General features: G+C 42.2%; 1 protein-coding gene across 3 annotated transcripts in view; it reads left to right on the top strand.

Annotated features, from left to right (window-relative positions):
- SEMA3A (semaphorin 3A) overlaps positions 1-20,509 on the top strand; it is a 461,793-nt gene that overhangs the window by 360,448 nt on the left and 80,836 nt on the right. For all 3 annotated transcript variants that reach the window (XM_029615640.1, XM_029615639.1, XM_029615641.1), the window contains one exon: positions 15,006-15,097. In XM_029615640.1, the coding sequence (XP_029471500.1) occupies positions 15,006-15,097 (92 nt within the window). The remainder of the gene's footprint in view (positions 1-15,005; positions 15,098-20,509) is intronic.

Below are 20,509 nucleotides of genomic sequence, written 5' to 3'. Positions count from 1 at the left end.
AAATTAGGAGGTGTCACAATTGGTATTAATTCAATGTTTTCCCCATTTGTACCAAGTCCTTGAGTCAACAATAGCCCCTCGTTAGCCTTCCCCCTTGTATCACTAGAAATTCTAGTTTATTCAGCAATTCGGTCCAAAGATGTTCCCAGACCACCTTCCATCTCGCCACTTTTCCCAAGAGGCGATGAAGCGTCTTCAAATGGATCAGTTCTTAAATTTGCTGGATTCTCGGGGGGGGGGGGCTCTATAATCCGGGGATAACGAGATCTCCAGTTCACGAAGGTTAGCAGTGCCTTCCTGCAAACCTTCAAGTGACATGTCACCCGGTTTTTGGGCTCCCCTTCTGATGTGGGCATCCATTGGGCCCAACACTGGAATATCTAAGCTGGATTTAGTAGCAAACCTCTCCCTCGCCCCACGTTTATGGGCTAAGTGAGGCATACTATTGCTTAAACCTTATAGTCCAAGAAGAAAAAAAACAGAATACTTAGCTATTATTCGTCTTATTTCTTGTTCCCCCAAGTGGAGATTGAGAGGTGATAGCAGAAATCCATGCCAGTCCAGGCGAAGCCAGGTGCTGACAAGCGCCTTATTAAAGTCTAATATTTAGACACAGGCAAAGCACGGCAAGTGAGCGCCCCTTAGGCGGCTCACCGGCGTCTGCTGCGCGCCGCCAACGGCCCGTTCTTATAGGACCACTTCCGGGGTCCCGGCTCAGCGTCGGAAATCAAACACAGCTGGTAGGCAATAGATGTTAATTCTGTCGGGGCACCGACTACCGTCTTATCCCCAGGTTTCCAGCCAATGAAAGCTAAAAATAATCCTTTCCCTCTCAGTCCCCTTCTAACATTTATTTATATTCCACTTTTCAATATTCAGAGGGCTATAAATTTAAAAGTAAAGGCAAGAAATATTGTTTATGATAGCTTTTAGTATACTGAGGTCTGATTTTTTTCTGATTTACTATAATATTTTATTATAATTTGTTTTATTGCTTTTACTTGCTTATCTGTATTCTGCCTAGCATGAACTCATTATAAGTGAAATATAAATGTTTTAAATAAGTAAACAAAGTGCTATTTCCCTATTCCCAAAAGGCTTACAATCTAAAAGATGATTTTTAAAAGCCCGGTGAGAACCAAAACCAGGAGACACGCACACAAATCGGGCCGATGTGCGCACACACATTTTTCCTAGAAAGGGGCGGAGCATGGGATGGTCTGGGTGGGGCATAGGCATTCCTGGATTTCTCAATGAAACCAGCACGTAAATGCTTACGCACAAAGCACACACCGGGGTCCTCTACCGCGTGACCTTACTTCTGCCATGGATGGTGTGTAAGTCAGAAAACAAAAAAAGTAAAGAGGTGGGTGGGCTTTTAAAGTCGGGGTTAACAGGGCAAAAGGGAGGCTATTTAACAAGGGGGGTTAGGAAGTCCTTTCTCTTAACTGGGTGAACTGGGACCAAACTTGGAAACCTGGTAATTGCATCGGCGCTTGTGTCTTTTAAAATCCCCTCACGCAGTAGAAGCAGCATTTATGCACATAGGTGTGCACACATGCGCACGTTCTGCCTATTTCATACCATGAGCACATATATGCATGTATGTTATAAAATGGCCGTGTCCCTGAGCACGAGCTGGCAAACACGCGCACATGTGTGCCCATGCACCGCTTTAAGCTACCATCTTTTAGGTTTGTACCTGAGGCAATGGAGAGTAAAGTGATTTGGCCAAGGTCACAAGGAGTAGCAGTGGGATTTGAACCACTAGACTACGCCTCCCCTCCACATGTGTTGGAACCTGAAATTGTTTTAACAGTATAGCAGGTCACCCAGGCCATATGCAAGGCATCGAGATTCTCCTGGCTCTTCAGCCTCTATGCTCGGCATTTCACCCAGAATCCTCCCACCCAGTCAGCATTCGCTTTTAAGACTTTTATGATGATGTAGGACAGGTATAAATACATGTTGTCAATGTATCTTTTCCAAAAAGGGATAAACTTGAATAAGGGAGATGAATATATATATTGATCCTCATAAGCAGCTACAGATAAGCATGCTACTGATGGAGCGAGCAGAGATCCCATTGGGATCCCCTTAACATGTCTATAAAAGGTGCCCTGATAAGTAAAGTAAAAATTTGTAAGAACAATATCCGCCAGCTGCATAATAAAAATTCTCCTGTCCTTAGAGACGTATAGGTGATTTAAAGACTGCGCAATGATGTCCAATGCCTTGGCCTGGGGCATATTAGTTTAAAGCAAGGTAATATCCACAGTCACCAATTTCCAAGTCAACCCAATCTGAGGAATAGTGAAGTTAGTTAATAAAGTGCGTAGAATCACGCACATAAGATCTTATTTCCTTAACCAATGGCTGTAATAAACAGTCAATAAATTTCACAAGTGGCTCAAATAGGGACCCAATACCCAATACTATGGGTCAGCCAGGAGAATGTGTGATAGATTTATGTGTTTTAGGCACAAAATGTTGTGGAGCGCTAGGAGAGCGGTCCCACTTACCAAGAGGTGTGTGTTCTTGGGCCACGGCTCGATCTCAGAGGAACTCCGAAGAGGTGCCACGGTAGGTGAGGCATGCCCGAGCATGGGCTAGATGGGAGCGAGGCTGGACTGAAGACTGGAGATACTGTCCCTCCTCTGGACCCGCACACTTCGGAAGACCAACAACGCAATGATGGTCTTATGAACAGTCCTCCGACCGTTCCAAGCCCTTTCGGACCTGCCGCAGGGTACGGCAAGAAGCGACAGGCCGGATGGAGGCCAGGGCAGTAGGGGTGTGCATCCGTTTTCCATGTATTTGTGATCCACAACGTATTTTGTCCTATCTGTTAAATACGTGGGGAGGTGAAACGCATCGCGACTCCCCACGTATTTAACGGATTTCTGTTTTATTCGGCCACCTAAGTAAAAATTTAAACAAACCCTCCTGAACCCCCCCCCAAGACTTACCAAAACTCCCTGGTGGTCCAGCGTGGGGTCCAGGAACTATCCCCTGCACTCACACCCTTGGTGCTGGTTTCATCATGGCGCCGATAGCCTTTGTCACAGGGGCTACCGGTGCCATTGGTCAGCCCCTGTCACATGGCCATCGGTGCCATCTTGTGCTCCTACCATGTGACAGGGGCTGACCAATGGCACCGGTAGCCCCTGTGACATAGTATGGGCAAAGGCTATCGGCGCCATTTTGAGTCCTGGCATCGGACGGCCGGCGTGCAGGAGGTCGCTCCGGGACCCCCGTTGGACCCACAGGGACTTTTGGCCAGCTTGGGGGGGCCTCCTGACCCCCACAAGACTTGCCAAAAGTCCAGCGGGGGTCCGGGAGTGACCTCCTGCACGCCGGCCTTCTGATGCCAATACTCAAAATGGCGCTGATTGCCTTTGCCCTCACTATGTCACAGGTACTGAAGGTCGGCCCCTGTGACATAGTGTGGGCAAAGGCGATCAGCGCCATTTGGAACACTGGCAGCCGATGGCCCGAGTGCAGGAGATCGCTCTCGGACCCCCGCTGGACCACCCTTCTCTTTAATGATGGATTTGACCGCCCCTCTCTCTCTAGGAACCTCTTCAAATTTACTACTATTCTCAGGAATATTGAAAGATACTTTCCTAGAAAACTCCCTTTGCTGACTATTGGATCTCTCATCTTCAGAGGAATCATCCGACGAAGATGAGAAATCCCCTTTCTCTCTGTATCTATTTTTTCTATTTTTCTGCATCCAGGGGAACACAGAACCTGAACTGTAATCTCTCTCATCCCGATGAAACTTATTCAATTTAATCTTTCTGGTCTCAGACTTAAATACGTCAAGCTGTTTCTGACATTCCAATAATTGGGTCTCAAACACCTCCTTAGGGAATATTTAATGTAAAACCTGCGATTCTCTCTGTTTTCTCCTTAACATCCTCCATCTGTACCCTAATAGTGGAAACTCTAAGTAACTTGAGATTGTAAACACATTTATTCAAAGCTGCATTCCAACGTGCAACAAAATCATCATCATTTGCAAAAAGGTAAGGGTCTTTCAATATTTGGAGGCCCCTGGGAATTCATTTGACGTGACAATATTCCATTCAAATCAATTTCTTCTTGTTTTTAATAAATTGGATTCAGTCACCTTCCCCTGGATCACTAACAGGAGTCTCAAAAAGTTTAAAACCTGCAAGAATCTCAGCAGCAGCCTGGTCAGAGAAACTATGCATGTTTTCCATCTTAAATCCACAATTAAACTCACTTATGTAAAGGGTAACACTCTCATTATATTTACCTTAATTGGTAAAGCTTGAGATTCCTACTCCTCTGAATATGACAAATATGTGTAAACTTACTAAACAGAGAGAAACATAATATTGTTCCAAAAATTTTTTATATGATATAAAGAATTTTCTTTATTTTATACAACCAGGAGGCCCCCCCAAGCTGGCCAAAAGTCCATGGGAGTCCAGCGGGGGTCCAGGAGCGATCTCCTGCACTCAGGCTGTATTGCCAATATTCAAAAAGGCGCTGGTGCTACCTTTGCCCTGTTACAGGGTAAGGGCAAAGGGCCATCGGCGCCATTTTTATTAACGCAGCCGATGGCCCGAGAGTGGGAGATCGCGCCCCCGCTGGACCACAAGGTAATTTTAAAACCTTTTTGGGGGGTTCGGGAGGGTGTTTTGATTATCGGATCGGGTGCAGCCGATAATCAGAACTCAAATCGGGCTGGGCGATAACAATTTTAAGATTTGGATCGGAACCGGAACCGATTAGATTCCGGTTCCGATTCACATCTCTAGTAGTTACACAATGTTAATTTCCACATTAGGAGCTACCACCCAGGAAAAAGATCTAGGCATCATAGTGGATAATACATTGAAATCATCAGCTCAGTGTGCTGCAGCAGTCAAAAAAGCAAACAGAATGTTAGGAATTATTAGGAAGGGAATGGTGAATAAAACGGAAAATGTCATAATGCCTCTATATCGCTCAATGGTGAGACCACACCTTGACTACTGTGTGCAATTCTGGTCGCTGCATCTCAAAAAAGATATAATTGCGATGGAGAAGGTACAGAGAAGGACTACCAAAATGATAAAGGGATGGAATGGATCCCCCATGAGGAAAGGCTAAAGAGTTTAAGACTGTTCAGCTTGGAGAAGAGACGGCTGAGGGGGGATATGATAGAGGTATTTAAGATCATGAGAGGTCTAGAATGGGTAGATGTGAATCAGTTATTTACTCTTTCGGATAATACAAGGACTAGGGGGCACTCCATGAAGTTAGCAAGTAGCTCATTTTAAAAAAATCTGAGAAAATTCTTTTTTACACAATGCATAATTAAATTCTGGAATTCATTCCCAGAGGATGTGGTTACGGCAATTAGTGTAACTGGGTTTAAAAAGTTTTGTATAAGTTCCTAGAGCAGAAATTCACAAACTAATCAATAAGGATTAGTAGCTTGGGATCTATTTTAATGTTTGGGTACTTGCCAGGTACTTGTGACTTGGTTGACCACAGGATACTGGGCTTGATGGACCCTTGGTCTGACTCAGTATGGCATATCTTACATTCTTATGAATTGCCTTCATCTGATATTACTAAGCCCAATTTTTCCCAGCCTGATGAGCGCTTGGGTAAAGACAAATCAGAGGGGGGCACTTGACCTTGGAATTCCCTTAACTGGTTCATCAGTGGAGTAAGGTAGCTCAGTGGATCCTTCTGCCTTTTATTGGGTGAAATGTTTTCTAGGATTGCAATCCATTCTTCAGGCACAGTGCTCATCCCCGACCAATCTTACCAGGTCAGAGTCGCAGGTGGTGACATCTCACACACTGGGTGCTGCAGTTAAGCAGCACACCTAGACCAGCAATACACCTAGACCAGCAGCTGGTGTTCCTGACAGGGATCCAGATGGCATGGATGATGAAGCCATCCTTACTTCCTGGAGGATGGGGAAATTCCTCTGGGATTGGGACCTTATCAGACTATGTTGTGGCTTTTTCATAGAGATGATTTACCAGCTCTGATTTCCCAGACATTAAAGATGCTGGGAGTCCCTAGGACTGGATCTATGTCTGAGCCAAAGAAAACTCCCATTTTGATTTCTTTGTGTAAAGCCTCTTGTTTTTTCCCTATTATGGAGGCCATTCAAGAATTGATTGATCTTGACTCAACCTGGAGGCTAATTTCAAAGGGGGAAAATTCTTGGAAGGTCTACAATCCCTGGATCCAGTGGCGAGAAAGTGGTTAATTTTTCCAAAAGTGGACGTGCTTGTGTGTGCCGTCAAAGTGGACTATCCCTGTGGAGGGAGGAGCAGCCTTGAAGGATGCATACAATAGAAGGATTGAGGCCATCCTTAAGCATTTGAAGTGGTGGCAATGACTTTGCAGATAGCTTCTTGTTGTTCCCTGGTGGCTCGCTCCTGTTAACTTCTCTCTCAGGTCAATGACTCTGGTGTGAATTCCATGACAGTGATGGAACCAGCAGCTGCCCTTTTTGGCAGATGCAGGCTGCGATTTGGTCTGCACCTCTGCTAGAGAAGTGGCTTCGGTAATAGCAGCCAGGCATCAGTTATGGCTGAGAAATTGGTCGGCCAATGCGACCTCCAAGGTTAATCTTACAAAGTTGCCCATAAAGGCTACGTTACCAGAGGCTCTCACTGAGTTAGATACTTCTTCCATTTCAAAAGCAATCAATTCTTGGGAAAAGATTGTTAGATCTTTCTAAAACCTTGTGTCCTACTATTAAGAAATGGATCACTCCATTTGCAAAACATAAAGCTCCGTAGTTCACAGCACAATTAAAAATGCTTAAACAAGGCCTTCGGCACCTTGAAAGAGCTTGGCGTAAACATCACAATTCCAACATATCGGCTCAATACAGAATAGCATCAACACGACCAAAGTAATTTCTACTCTGAAAAAATTCACAAATTTCAATTTAACCCAAAAATGTTATTTTTCTACGTTGCGGATCTTACTAATTCTAAACACTCTTCACAAAAAAAATTCCAAAGACAAAGCCAATAAATTTGCCAACTACTTTAAAGATAAGATCTCTAGTATTTTAAAGAAGGATAGACACCACACCTAGGCAAGTTATTTCACTCCCTGTAAATCCGTCTGTTAGCTGGTCATCTTTCAAAACAGTCTCGTCTATTGAAATTGCAAATATTCTTAAAAAGATGAGCCCAGCATCTCATCCACAAGACACGATTTCAATAAAATCATTTCAACTTATCCCAGATGTAGTTTCCCGCTCATTAGCTGAGATTGTTAACATTTCTTTGGAAGAAGGTTTATTCCCAGATGCCCTAAAATGTGCAGTAGTTAAACCCTTATTTAAAAAAAACCACAGTTAGATCCTGAAGAATTAAACTTTCGTCCTATATCAACTCTTCCTTTTCTAGCAAAATTGATAGAAAAAGTAGTAAATATACAACTGATGGAGTATTTAGAGTCTAATCAGCTGCTCTTTCCTTCCCAATTTGGGTTTCGGAAACTTCATAATACAGAAACTCTTCTCACTTCTCTCTTAGACACCATGTTAAGAGGGCTTGACTACGGCAATTCGTAATCTTTAATATTACTTGATATTACGGCTGCTTTTGATACCATCAATTATGATTCAATGATAACTAGATTTTGAGAAATTGGTCTTAAAAATCTACCTTATCCTGGTTCAAATCATACTTTGTAAAACGATCTTACAAAGTTAAGTTAGGGCCTGCAGAATCCATTAATGTTTCCCTTAGCTCTGGTGTTCCTCAGGGCTCTTCCCTTTCCCCTACTCTGTTCAACGTTTACATGGCTGCGCTTTGCAAACTTCTGACAGGTCTTGGACTGGTCCATTACATTTATGTGGACGATGTCCAGATTCTTTTACCAATTAAAGACTCAATTCATAATACTCTCAAACTTTGGGATATCTATTTTAGTACCATTAAACAACTCCTTACCCAAATGTCTTTAGCATTATATGATTCTAAAACTGAAATTATGCTCATATGTAACAAAATCATAGAGAAAATTGCATTCACTATTATGTCATGCCTTCCGTCCTCTCAAATTAACCAAGAAGTCAGAGATCTAAAAGCTTTCAACAGAGCCACAGTCAAAGAGGGCTTTTTATAAACTCCAAATATTGAAGAAATTAAAGCCACTGTTGAATAAGAGTGATTTCTGAATGGTTTTACAAGCCTTAATACTATCAAAACTTGATTATTGTAATGTTCTCCTTTTAGGATTGCCTTTAGCAACAATTCGTCCTTTGCAACTTCTGCAAAATGCAGTAGCACGTCTACTTACCAATTCAAGGAAATTTGATCATATTACCCCCATACTGGCCGAACTATACTGGTTATCCATCCATGCCCAAATCCAATATAAATGTTTAACACTACTTCAAAAATCCATTTACAGAGAGAACATGGATTGGTTAAATGCATCCTTGCGTATTCATACACCTGCTTGTAATCTAAGAGAGGGGCCGATACAGTGAGCGTTGGTTATCAAACCTGCTGACAGCTGCTGCTCCTGTCCCTAGTGCCTCTTTTTACCGCCGGCCCTAATTTAAATAAGTTAAATTACTGTATCGCACGCACAGGAAAGTGTCCTGTGTGCGTGCTGGGAGAGCGGGCGCTCGCCCACTCTCCTGCAATTTTTACTGTAAGTAGTAACGGCCCATCCTGTCCAATAGTTAACCTTCCATGGAATATAGAAGTCTCTCACTATCTAAAATGTGCCTAGCATTAAACTCTGCCTAGGATCTCGTAGTTTTCTGACGCTCCCTGCAGGCACCTCCTCTGAAGCTCCTTTGAACTGGTTAGCAATTCCTCCTTGAAGTCACTCAGTAGGTGCACAGGGAGCAGGGCAGCATTTTTGGGGTTAAGAGATTTGGAGAGGGAGGAGAGTTGTTGGAGTGGTCTCCAATTTAAGCAGGCTCTGCCCTTGCCAGTATCTCCACAGATCTGGAAGGGACTGTCTGGAGATCTGACGAGGAGAGCTGAGAGAGCTGTTTCTTTTTTTCTGGATTCTGGTATTTTTTGCGATCCCATGCCCCCTGCCTTGGAAGATCAGGAAGGTGCTGCGACTTCCTTCATCCATTTAACAAAGGCACAGCACTAATCAGAGAGAAGTATTTTGTGGAGCTTTTCTTCTTGTGCTTCTTTTGCCACCCATTTCTGCACACTTAGGGGTAGATTTTCAAACCGCGCGATTTGGCCTACTTTTGCTGGCGCATCAGGCGCCAGCAAAAGTACGCTGGATTTTAGTAGATACGCGCGTATCCGCTAAAATCCGGGATCGGCGCGCGCAAGGCTATGGATTCTGTATAGCCGGCGCGCGCCAAGCCGCGCAGCCTACCTCCGTTCCCTCCGAGGCCGCTCCGAAATCGGAGCGGCCTCGGAGGGAACTTTCTTTTGCCCTCCCCTCACCTTCCCCTCCCTAACCCACCCGCCCGGCCCTGTCTAAACCCCATCCTTACCTTTGTAGGGGGATTTACGCCTCCCAGAGGGAGGCGTAAATCCCCGCGCGCCAGCGGGCCGCTAGCGAGCCGGGACGCGACCTGGGGGCGGGTACGGAGGGCGTGGCCACGCCCCCGGACCGCCCCGGGCTGTAACCACGCCCCTGGACCCGCCCCCAAAACGCTGCCGACATGCCCCCTAAACGCCGTGACGACCGGGCCCGCCCCCCCGACACGCCCCCGACACGCCCCCCTCGGAGAACCCCGGGACTTACGCGAGTCCCGGGGTCTGCGCACGCCGGTGAGCCTATGTAAAATAGGCTCACCGGCGCGCAGGGCCCTGCTCACCTAAATCCGCCCGGATTTGGGCGGATTTAGGCGAGCAGGGCTCTTAAAATCCGCCCCTTAGAGTATTTTTCGGACTTTAAACATCTTTTTGGGACTTTACCACCTAAAGCTCCAGTTTTCCATCAGATAAATAGCTAAGGAAATCCCAACTCTACTAGGAGCCCGCTCCCTACCACTCAGGAGTGTGGAGTTTGCCTGCTGCTTGCCATCCAAAGGGGCACTTGCTCAGCTAACTAAACGTTTTGAATAGTTTGTTTTGTCTGAAGAATATCTGGAGAATGTTTGTTCTGAATTGGACAAAGTATTTTTGGTTGCAGAAAACCTTGGTTGATCACCCAACAAGAGTGTGCAACATCTTTCTTCAGAGTTAGAAGTGCCCTAAAGCAAAGACATTCCAAGTGTGAGTCCATCTGCGAGAGCAGAGGCTGAAAGACTGTGTGTGGGTCTTTACCCCCCTAATGAGCCTAGGGCCCCTGCAGGTTTATCTCCATCCCCACTGGAAGAAACCTGACTCGCCAGTGGACTTGTAGAGAGAGAGAGAGCTGGGAGTAGGAGTGGCCCCGGGGAAGGTCCCTGGAGAGAGGATTACAAATCCAATTTACGCTGCATTCCAAAACCATCATATAGTGCTCAGCACAGAATAACACTATGCCTTCATAGCTACACTGTGCTGTATCGGCCTGTTAGGCAGCTGTCATCCAGCTCCAGTTATGCCCCCGGAACCTTCTTAACTTAGGTTAAATTCCAGCCTCCGAACTTATTAGTCGACTAGAATTTAGCCAGATATGGTCCTAAATATTGATTTAACTGGGTAATTTCTGAGTTATCCAGCTTTTGAAAATGGATCTCGAAATAACAAACCAAACCAAAATTGTGTTCCATTCACACTCCTGTTGATTCCTACTCCTTAAAAGTTTGCCTGAAAATAGCCACTGTCTGCATGTTGTGAATGTCCGAGCTGAGGTATTGAGTAGCGCAGTACAGATATATCCGTCAGTAAAGTGAATTAATCTTATAAACAGAGATTATTGATTCCTGAAAAGTGTCCTGATTGAATTTGCCTGAAATTGTTTGAAGTGGGGCTCTGGAGCTCAAATAAATCTTCCCTTTGGCACTCAAGGCTTGATCAGGGTTGCAGTGCTTTCACCTCTGGGGGGTGGTTTGGGGAGGGCACTGAGACATGATCTCAAAATCCTTGTAGGATTCTCGGAAGAGAAGGCTGTTTCTCTCCATTTACATCGTTAGAGGTCTGCGGGCAACCTGATCAGGCTCCACAGCAAAACTGATCCTTAAAACTTCATCTGCTCAAAGAGAAGCTTTAAATCCCATACTCTGCCAGTCACATCAAAAGTCACTTTGTTGACTGGATCTTAATTTCTAAGCTAAATATAGAAGTACCTTAATGACGCTCACTTTCCATATCAGAAGCCTTATTCGTCATTTACTGTATCGGGGGTAATTTTCAAAAAGATTTGCATACATAAACCCTGGTTTACATGCAAACATCTGCTCTGGAACACTATCACCCATGTACGTTTACTCACGCATAACTCAATCACCCATGTACGTTTACTCACGCATAACTCAATCACCCATGTACGATTACTCACGCATAACTCAATCACCCATGTACGTTTACTCATGCATAACTCAATCACCCATGTACGATTACTCACGCATAACTCAATCACCCATGTACGTTTACTCATGCATAACTCAATCACCCATGTACGTTTACTCACGTGCGAGGTAGAAGGAGGGGTAGAGATGGGGCAGGGAAAGTAACTTATTGTCGGTTTTCAAAACTATGTCCATAAAGGTACACGCAGACAGTTCAGCCGCTTCTGCACGCTTGTGTGCGCGCGTGTACTTATGTCTCTGTGCACATGTCGGCTTCTAAGATGCTGGCTAAAGCCAACGATGCCGTCTACCCTGTGTGGTCCTGCATGAAATCGACCCTCATTCCTGTTTCCAGGTAAAAGTGTTCTGTAATAATGAATGCTTTTTTTATGATCTCTTGTCAAAAATGGTGCTTAAAGTACAAATCCATGTGCAGTGCCTGCAGACTCATTGGCTTGTCCTCTAAAATAAGGTTCTTGTCATTCCTCACTTGCTGAGAATGGCCCCAAGTGCTTTCAATGGGCAAGAAATCGTCTTTTCTGCCTCAAACATGAGCTGAAGGTTGGGAGGGAACTGTCCGCTAAACTCATCCACCTTTCTCCCACCCTCTGCTGCCCTGGCTGAATTTTCTAGCATCACACATCTTTTGTGGCAGATCCCAGATCAACCTGCGCCTGCAGTGTTTACAACAGCAAACCAGCAAACGCTGGAGTTGTGAGTTTAGCTCAGTCATTTGCATGTGTATTTTCTGAGAAGTGCACATGTCTAAATTTGCATGAAAATGAGTGTATAAGTGACAAAGGATGCGTTTTCTTCACCTCTGAAGGCAGAGCTCTGTGAGGATATTACAAATTATACTTAATAAGCAAGCATTCCCGTGTTAATTCAGTCTCTCTTCTTTAATAAGAGCTGAATACAACTGGAGTTCACAATGAGAGCTCCATGAATATTTCAAGCTGTAATTTGACAAGCAGGTGGTAAATACCATAAGACGTTTGCTAGTGACTGAATTTGCAAAATTATCAAAAAGATGTTCCTAATGTAACCCTTAAAAATGAAAGCACCATTTAACAGTGATTAAGACATAGGTCAAACCTTTAAAAGGCGTTCTGGAAACCTTCTGTCAGTACAGGTCCCTCGAAGCAGAATGCAGGTCCCTCAAGCCGAAGCCCTTTGCTCCTTAACAAATGTTAAACAAATGATCACATTGGTCGGTATCCTCTGAAAATCTGTGCGGTTTTGGTCCCGCTTCATAAAGCATTTTCTTTTATTGTGTGCCTGTGCTGGAAAAATCATTTTCTTTTGTAAATCAGGCCCTTTAGTATTTCGCATGAAGTGCATAAAATTCAAGCAACAAGCATTGCACTTTATAAGGGAGCAGCGGTTTATTACTTTTGCTCTTACAGAAAGAATCAGATGAATGTGGCAGAGAACGGGGGCCATCCAGTCTGTTCTTCCTCTCTGGTGCTCTACCCCTTTGGAGAGATTCCCATACTCACACCATCTCCCCTGTCTTTCACCCGACCTTTCAGTCCTGACCCTCTGTAATCGGCTCTTCTGTCTCCAACATTGCATTTTTATATTGATGAATAGATTCTGGTTTGCTTTTTCATAAAGCAGCTCTGTTTGCTGTACGTAGAATGTGAGTACATTATTTATTTATTTAACAATTATGGAGAAATGAAGGAGACAGAGACAGGATAGAGGTGGTCCAGAGAAGGGCGACCAAAATGGTGGGTCGTCTCCATCGAATGACTTATGAGGAGAGGTTGAAGAACCTGAATAAATATGTATACCCTGGAGGAGAGGAGGTGCGGGGGAGATATGATACAGACCTTCAGATACTTGAAAGGTTTTAATAATCCATGGTCGTCAACAAACCTTTTCCATTGGAAACAATTTAGTAGAACCAGGGGTCATGATTTGAAACGCCAAGGAGGAAGACTTAGAACCAATGTCGGGAAATATTTCTTCACGGAGAGGGTGGTGGATGCCTGGAATGCCCTTCTGGAGGAAGTGGTGAAGACTAAAACTGTGAAGGATTTCAAAGGGGCATGGGATAAACACTGTGGATCCCTAAAGGCTACAGGATGGGAATAAATAAAAAATATTGGGGTAACCTGCATGGAGCAGCAGTTACTACCCTTAACCGAAACATGAGGGTAACCTGCACGGTGCGGCTGTTACTACCCTTAACCGAAACATGGGGGTAACCTGCACAGAGCGGCAGTTATTACCCTTAACAGAAACGTGGGGGGTAACCTGCATGGAGCGGCAGTTACTGCTCTTAACGGAAACATTGGGGCAACTTGCACAGAGCAGCAGTGACTGCCTTGGGAAGATTGCTGGGCAGACTAGATGGACCATTTTTGGTCTTTTTCTGCCGTCATTACTATAGTATTAAGTTACTATGTATTATGTTCAGTAACTATAGAGAAACCTATTTTATCCCACTAAGTCCCAATGGGACACAGCAAGAATTTGTGTACTTTCCATACTATCATGAGACTGTTAAGGCTATCAATCAATAAAAGGCTGCACAGATTTTATTACTATTATTTGATTTATATTGCACCTTTCAGTACTTCAAAGTGGATTTACAAATATATTTATTTATTTATAGTCACTTAATATTCCACAATTTTCCAGGAGTAGTCTCAAGGTGGATTACAAAACAAGGTTTAGATAAACTTTAGTTAAAGTACGTTGGTGGAGGGTTATTCACTGTCAAAACTGAATCAGATTTACTACGGTTAGCATCGAGAGCTTGGGGGCATACAACTTACAGATCTTAGCCAACGGTTCAGCAAGGTCAGGAGTATTGAATGTCTCTGCCAGGTAATCTCAGGGAAGGAGTGGCTTTTTGTTTTCTTTTGAAAGTGAACTAAGATGGCTCAAGGCATAAGGGTAGCACTCGCTTGTTCCAGATTTTGGAGCTTAAACATAGAAATGACGGCAAGAAAAGGACCAAGTGAACCACCCAGTCTGCCCAGCCTGCTTATGCAAGTATCTGCCACACAGTGCAGGTTACCCCCATGCTTATCAGTTTCCCAGACCCTAAAGTCTGGCACTATATCATCAATAAATATATTATTTTTCTCACATGAACTAATTATGGTATATAATTTGGCCCAGCAGGATTCCTGCGGATCTTCAGAAGAATAGCATTTTCACTCTAGTGAGGCAAAAATTGCTTAAGTTTATAAGGTGCCACCCGCCTCTTGTCATGTCAGCATTCCTTCAGGTCTTCTTACATCTCAATCTCCAAGTTGTAAGATCTGGTGTTATATTCAGAGCCTGATTACGTTGAACGCTGATTGAAATGCTGTTGAAATGGCACTAATTTTCTCACTGAATTTTACTTGCTTTACATAGTGCTGGATAGCTCTTGTACGGAAATGACCAGGCCTGGGTTTTATTGGCATAAAAATAGACTGCGGTGTGAGATTGCCCCTCTGTGTATTTGCTGGATAAACATTGCTTCTAACATGGCAGCCCTCAGATGCCTGACACAGTTTTATTAAGCTCTAAGGTACAAGGGTGGTTTTAATACAGATGTTTGTTTTTCTTTTTGAAGATGTGGGGACAGTTCTGAAAGTTGTTTCGATTCCCAAGGAGACTTGGCATGATTTGGAAGAAGTCCTGCTGGAAGAAATGACTGTATTTTGGGTGAGTACTGCTGATTTCCAAGTGTCAGCATGTTACAGCTTTTCCGTGGACCTGCAGCCTGGCCAAGACTTCCGATTAGCATGTCATACGGGCACCCAGACACCAGTCAAAATAAACCCCAGCTTTCCTTCTTAAATTCTTCGAGACATGGGTAGTGTTAATAAGACATTTCTACTCTTTTTTTGACAGTGTACTGAAAAATGACTGTCATTGCCTTTTCCTGCCAGAATAATGGAGAATTATTTTTGCGCAATTTCACTTTGAATTCTTTAAATATCTTCTCTCCCTTACAAAGCAGCATGCAAGTTTCATTTCAGTGCAGGAACGACCTGTCAAACTTGGCAATACTCCATTTTTCTTCAACACTCATAAAAAGCTTAAGAATGCCATACTGGGTCAAACCAAAGGTCTGTCAAGTCCAGCGCACTGTCCCAACAGTCACCATACTAGATCACAAATATTAGGTAGGATCCCAAGGAATAGATCCAAGTCTTCTTGAGAAGAGATAAGTAGAGCTTTCCCAAATTTACATGGCTAATAAAGGTTTATGGACTTTTTCTCCAGGAACTTGTCTAACTCCTTTTCAAACCCAACTATACTAACGAGTTCCCCAGATTAATTGTGTGCTTAGTAAAAAAAATACTTTCTGCAATTTGTTTCAAATGTGTTATCTATTTACATTTATTTATACTCTTCTCCGCTTAGGATGAGAATTATAAATCTATCTCACATCAAACATACTCTCTCCTATCGATGAAATGCTTATAAACTAATTTACTTATGCAAAAAAATTTTTTATTAATAATTTAATCATAAAAAATTGTTGGAGAAAAAGAGGTAAGTTTCATATTCTGGGTGCTCACCTCCGCGGCGTAGCAACCTTCTTGTAGTCTAATCATCAACTAACCTCCGTCCTCCTTTGTATGTTTATTTAATGATTCAAAAAACAATTTTTTTATTTTTCAATATATTATTTTCTTAAAAATCAAATATATTCTCCACCTAACATAATCGGATCATTAAATTTGTTTATCAAGCAGTTTTTAATACTGCAATTTAATGTCACATTTCCTTTGTCCTATGTTCGGGGAAAATTATTTGAATTGATCACAGACTTCTTCTCATTGCAAATGCTCTATAAATAATCTATAAATAGAAACGCCAATCTCTAAATTTATGGACGCTCGACTCTTGTACTTTAAATTGCCACTACCATCAATAAAACAGTATATAAACTTATCTCCCGACACAGCTGCGTTTCGAAAATTTGTTCTTCCTTCATCAGGGGAGCATATCCTTTCTTATTCAATCTGGCATTCAGCAAAATCGCGGCTTTCCCATTCAATTTTTGAAAACGCTGCTTCTCTCTCTACGTCCTTCCTCTCGGTCTAGCAAGCTCCGAGTCAACGGCGCTATTTAATCAACGTTTGGTCTCTGCTTTAAAAGCTGATCAGCAGATCCAATCTCAACCAATGGGATGGACTACGTCTTGCGTACTACGTCGTTACATCAAATCTTCGTCTATTGGTGGATATACATCAAAGACGCTGTCAACTTCAGATCAGACTCGCCCACTCTACTTCCTCATTCAAACCCTGCGGTGTCACTGTATGCAATCTAAATATCCACTGTTGTTCAATATAATTCAATCTCTCTTTGTCGTTGCCTCCAATATGTTCCACCTTGTCTATGACTGTCCATTTGAGCTGTTCAAAACTGTGAGCATACTCTATGCAATGCTGCACCATAGGTGCTTCCACTGTTTTCGTATTTAGTTTTGATTTGTGCTCAATCAGTCGCGTTCTTATAGATCTTGAAGTCCTACCCACATAGTTCTTCGGGCAAGGGCATTGGATTAAATAAATCACATTCTTAGATGTACAATCTGAATTACTACCCCTCTTAATATTATACCCTGTAACTGGATCTTCCCACTCGCTGCCTTCAATGGTGTTATTGCACATGTCACAGTGTTGACATGCCTTGTGTTGTCCTCTTTGCAATTTCTCTTTCATGTCCCTCTTAATGTCCGCATGGACTACTTTGTCTCTGATGTTAGTGCCCCTAGTAGTTGTTATGAGGGGCAATTCTCTAAATATTTCATGCGTTGACAATATTGACCAATGTCTCCGTATTGAGGCTGTGATGTGTGCCGTCGCAGTGCTTTGGGGTATAATACAAGTCAGTCTGCCCTGTTCTTTATTGCTCTGATATTGGAGAAGTTGGTTTCTGTCGGCATATTTAGCTCTTTTATAAGCCTTATTGATGATCTTTTTTGGGTATCCTCTGTCCTTAAATTTGTTTTTTAAGAATTCCGCTTGTTTCTCAAATTCTTCTTTGGTGGAACAAATTCTTTTATATCGAAAGAATTGACTTGCCGGTAAACCCTGTTTAAGGGACCTGGCATGATGGCTATGATATTTGAGGAGCGTATTTCTCTCCGTTTTTTTATGATACACGGTAGTCTCAAGTATTTGTCCTTTTCTGTGTATTAATACGTCTAAATAGGACAATTGTTGTTTACTAATTTCTGCAGTGAACTTTAAATTCACATCTACCGTGTTAATCCATAATAGAAATTCATCTAATTCCTCCTTAGATGACGTCCAAATGAAGAAGACGTCGTCTATGTATCGTCGCCAATATCTAATCTTAGACCACCATTGAGATTTGTAAACATGTTGTTCCTCAAACTGTGTGACGTAAATGTTTGCCACAGAGGGTGCTAATGAAGAACCCATCGCTATTCCGTGCGACTGGTGATAGAATATGTCTTCAAACCTAAAATAGTTGTTAGTAAGTACCAACTCCAAAAGTTGATACAAAAAATGTACCGGGATCCGTTGCTTTCGTTCTTGCACCAACTGTGTCATCACTGCCTGTATCGCTTGCTGTTGCGGGATCTGCATATATAATGACTGGATATCCATCGTTATTAACCAATTTTCTCCTTGAGTGAGTCGTACGACTGAGATTTCGTTCAAAAATTGTATTGTGTCTTTTAAATATGATTTCGCCCTGATCACTATGGGTTGGAGGATTTTATCTAGTAAAATAGCCGGAGCTTCCAATACTGTGCCCCGGAGAGAGACAATGGGTCTTATTGGAGGCGGCATAATCTCTTTATGTACCTTTGGTACAGAATATATCAATGGTACTTTTGGTTGTTTGTTCTGTAAAAATCTTTTTTCTTTTGATGTTAGAAATGGTACCTTCTCAGTGAGGTCTTGTATGGATTCCACCAATGCTTTAGTGGGGTCATGGTCCAATACCTGATAGTATTTTATATCTTCTAAATGATGTAACATTGTGGTTCGATATGTGGTGATGTCTTGAACAACAATGGCGCCCCCTTTATCCGCCGGTTTAATAACCAGCCGCTGTTCTGTGGATAAATTTTGGAGAGCTGTCCTCGATTGTTTAGTAAGATTGTAATATCTGGGGGTCTCCTTCTTCTCCATGTCTTCAAGATCCCTTAAAATCATGTGTTTGAAAGTGATGATATGCGGATCTACTGGTCCCTGGGGTACCCAACGAGACTTTGGACTTACAATGGAAAAGTCTGTGGAATTTGGAGTTCCTTCCTGTGTACTGAAAAACAATTTAACCTGAAGTTTTCGTATAAATCTATATATCCAAATACGTGTCTCAAAAGGTTTATGAAACTGAGTAGGGACAAAAGATAATCCGTTTTCTAATACCTGTATCTGATCTTGAGTCAAAGATATGTTTGATAAATTTATTACTGCTGAAGATTGTTGCCCTCTTGTTGGTTCTTGTGATATTGCTGTCTTGTCATTCTTGCTTGTTTGTCGACCGTTTCGGACCTTATTGTTTGTTTCTTTTGATTGCCTATATTTTTGCCTAAAAAATTTTTTGCATGTCCCCCTTCAATTCTCACTGTTTTCTTATTTTTATTAGTTGATGTAAACGATTCTTGTTTCTCTTCTTCTATTTCTCCTTCTTCTGAACTCCCTGTACTCTCTCCAGATGAAAAATTATGTTTAACCTTTTTTCGTTGTGTCTCTCCCTGTCGACTTTTCCAATTGTAAACCCTGTTGTTCAAATAATCTGCTTGATCTCTTTTAAATTTTGTAATTTTTGTCTCCTTTATATCTGCCCTGAATTGTTCCAGAGCTATCCTATGTTCTTCTAATTTATTTTCAAAATCTGTTAATTTACTCACTGACTCTAATATGTCTTGTATCTGTGTCTGTACTTCCTCCGTATGACGCTTCGCCCGATTAATAATTAATAACATTAAGTCTAGCGAGCATTTGTTGAGGATTGCTCTCCAAACCTCAACAAATTCGCTATCTTCTGAAAATAACATAGGATCTTTTAGTACCCTCAGACCTCTTGGCACTATCTGTTGTTTAACATACTCCACTAATGTTATACCGTGCATCTGAATTCGAATCAATTTCCTATTCAATTTGTCGTAATCTTCCCAACCTTGATTGTTCAATTCTTCCGGTGAATCCGAAAATAATGATATTTGTTCTTTGATTTTCTCCACTTGTTCCTCTGTGTAACTAAAGACATTTTTCCAACTTTCCATGGTGATTTGGGATCTGATAGCGGCACCAATATATAACACTAATCACTTATACTCTTCTCTGCTTAGGATGAGAATTATAAATCTATCTCACATCAAACATACTCTCTCCTATCGATGAAATGCTTATAAACTAATTTACTTATGCAAAAAAAATTTTTATTAATAATTTAATCATAAAAAATTGTTGGAGAAAAAGAGGTAAGTTTCATATTCTGGGTGCTCACCAATGGGATGGACTACGTCTTGCGTACTACGTCCATCCCATTGGTTGAGATTGGATCTGCTGATCAGCTTTTAAAGCAGAGACCAAACGTTGATTAAATAGCGCCGTTGACTCGGAGCTTGCTAGACCGAGAGGAAGGACGTAGAGAGAGAAGCAGCGTTTTCAAAAATTGAATGGGAAAGCCGCGATTTTGCTGAATGCCAGATTGAATAAGAAAGGATATGCTCCCCTGATGAAGGAAGAACAAATTTTCGAAACGCAGCTGTGTCGGGAGATAAGTTTATATACTGTTTTATTGATGGTAGTGGCAATTTAAAGTACAAGAGTCGAGCGTCCATAAATTTAGAGATTGGCGTTTCTATTTATAGATTATTTATAGAGCATTTGCAATGAGAAGAAGTCTGTGATCAATTCAAATAATTTTCCCCGAACATAGGACAAAGGAAATGTGACATTAAATTGCAGTATTAAAAACTGCTTGATAAACAAATTTAATGATCCGATTATGTTAGGTGGAGAATATATTTGATTTTTAAGAAAATAATATATTGAAAAATAAAAAAATTGTTTTTTGAATCATTAAATAAACATACAAAGGAGGACGGAGGTTAGTTGATGATTAGACTAC

The sequence above is a fragment of the Rhinatrema bivittatum genome, chromosome 9 (genome assembly GCF_901001135.1).
Source record: "Rhinatrema bivittatum chromosome 9, aRhiBiv1.1, whole genome shotgun sequence".
Lineage (NCBI taxonomy): Eukaryota > Metazoa > Chordata > Amphibia > Gymnophiona > Rhinatrematidae > Rhinatrema > Rhinatrema bivittatum.
This window is presented reverse-complemented; position numbering and strand designations above follow the sequence as displayed.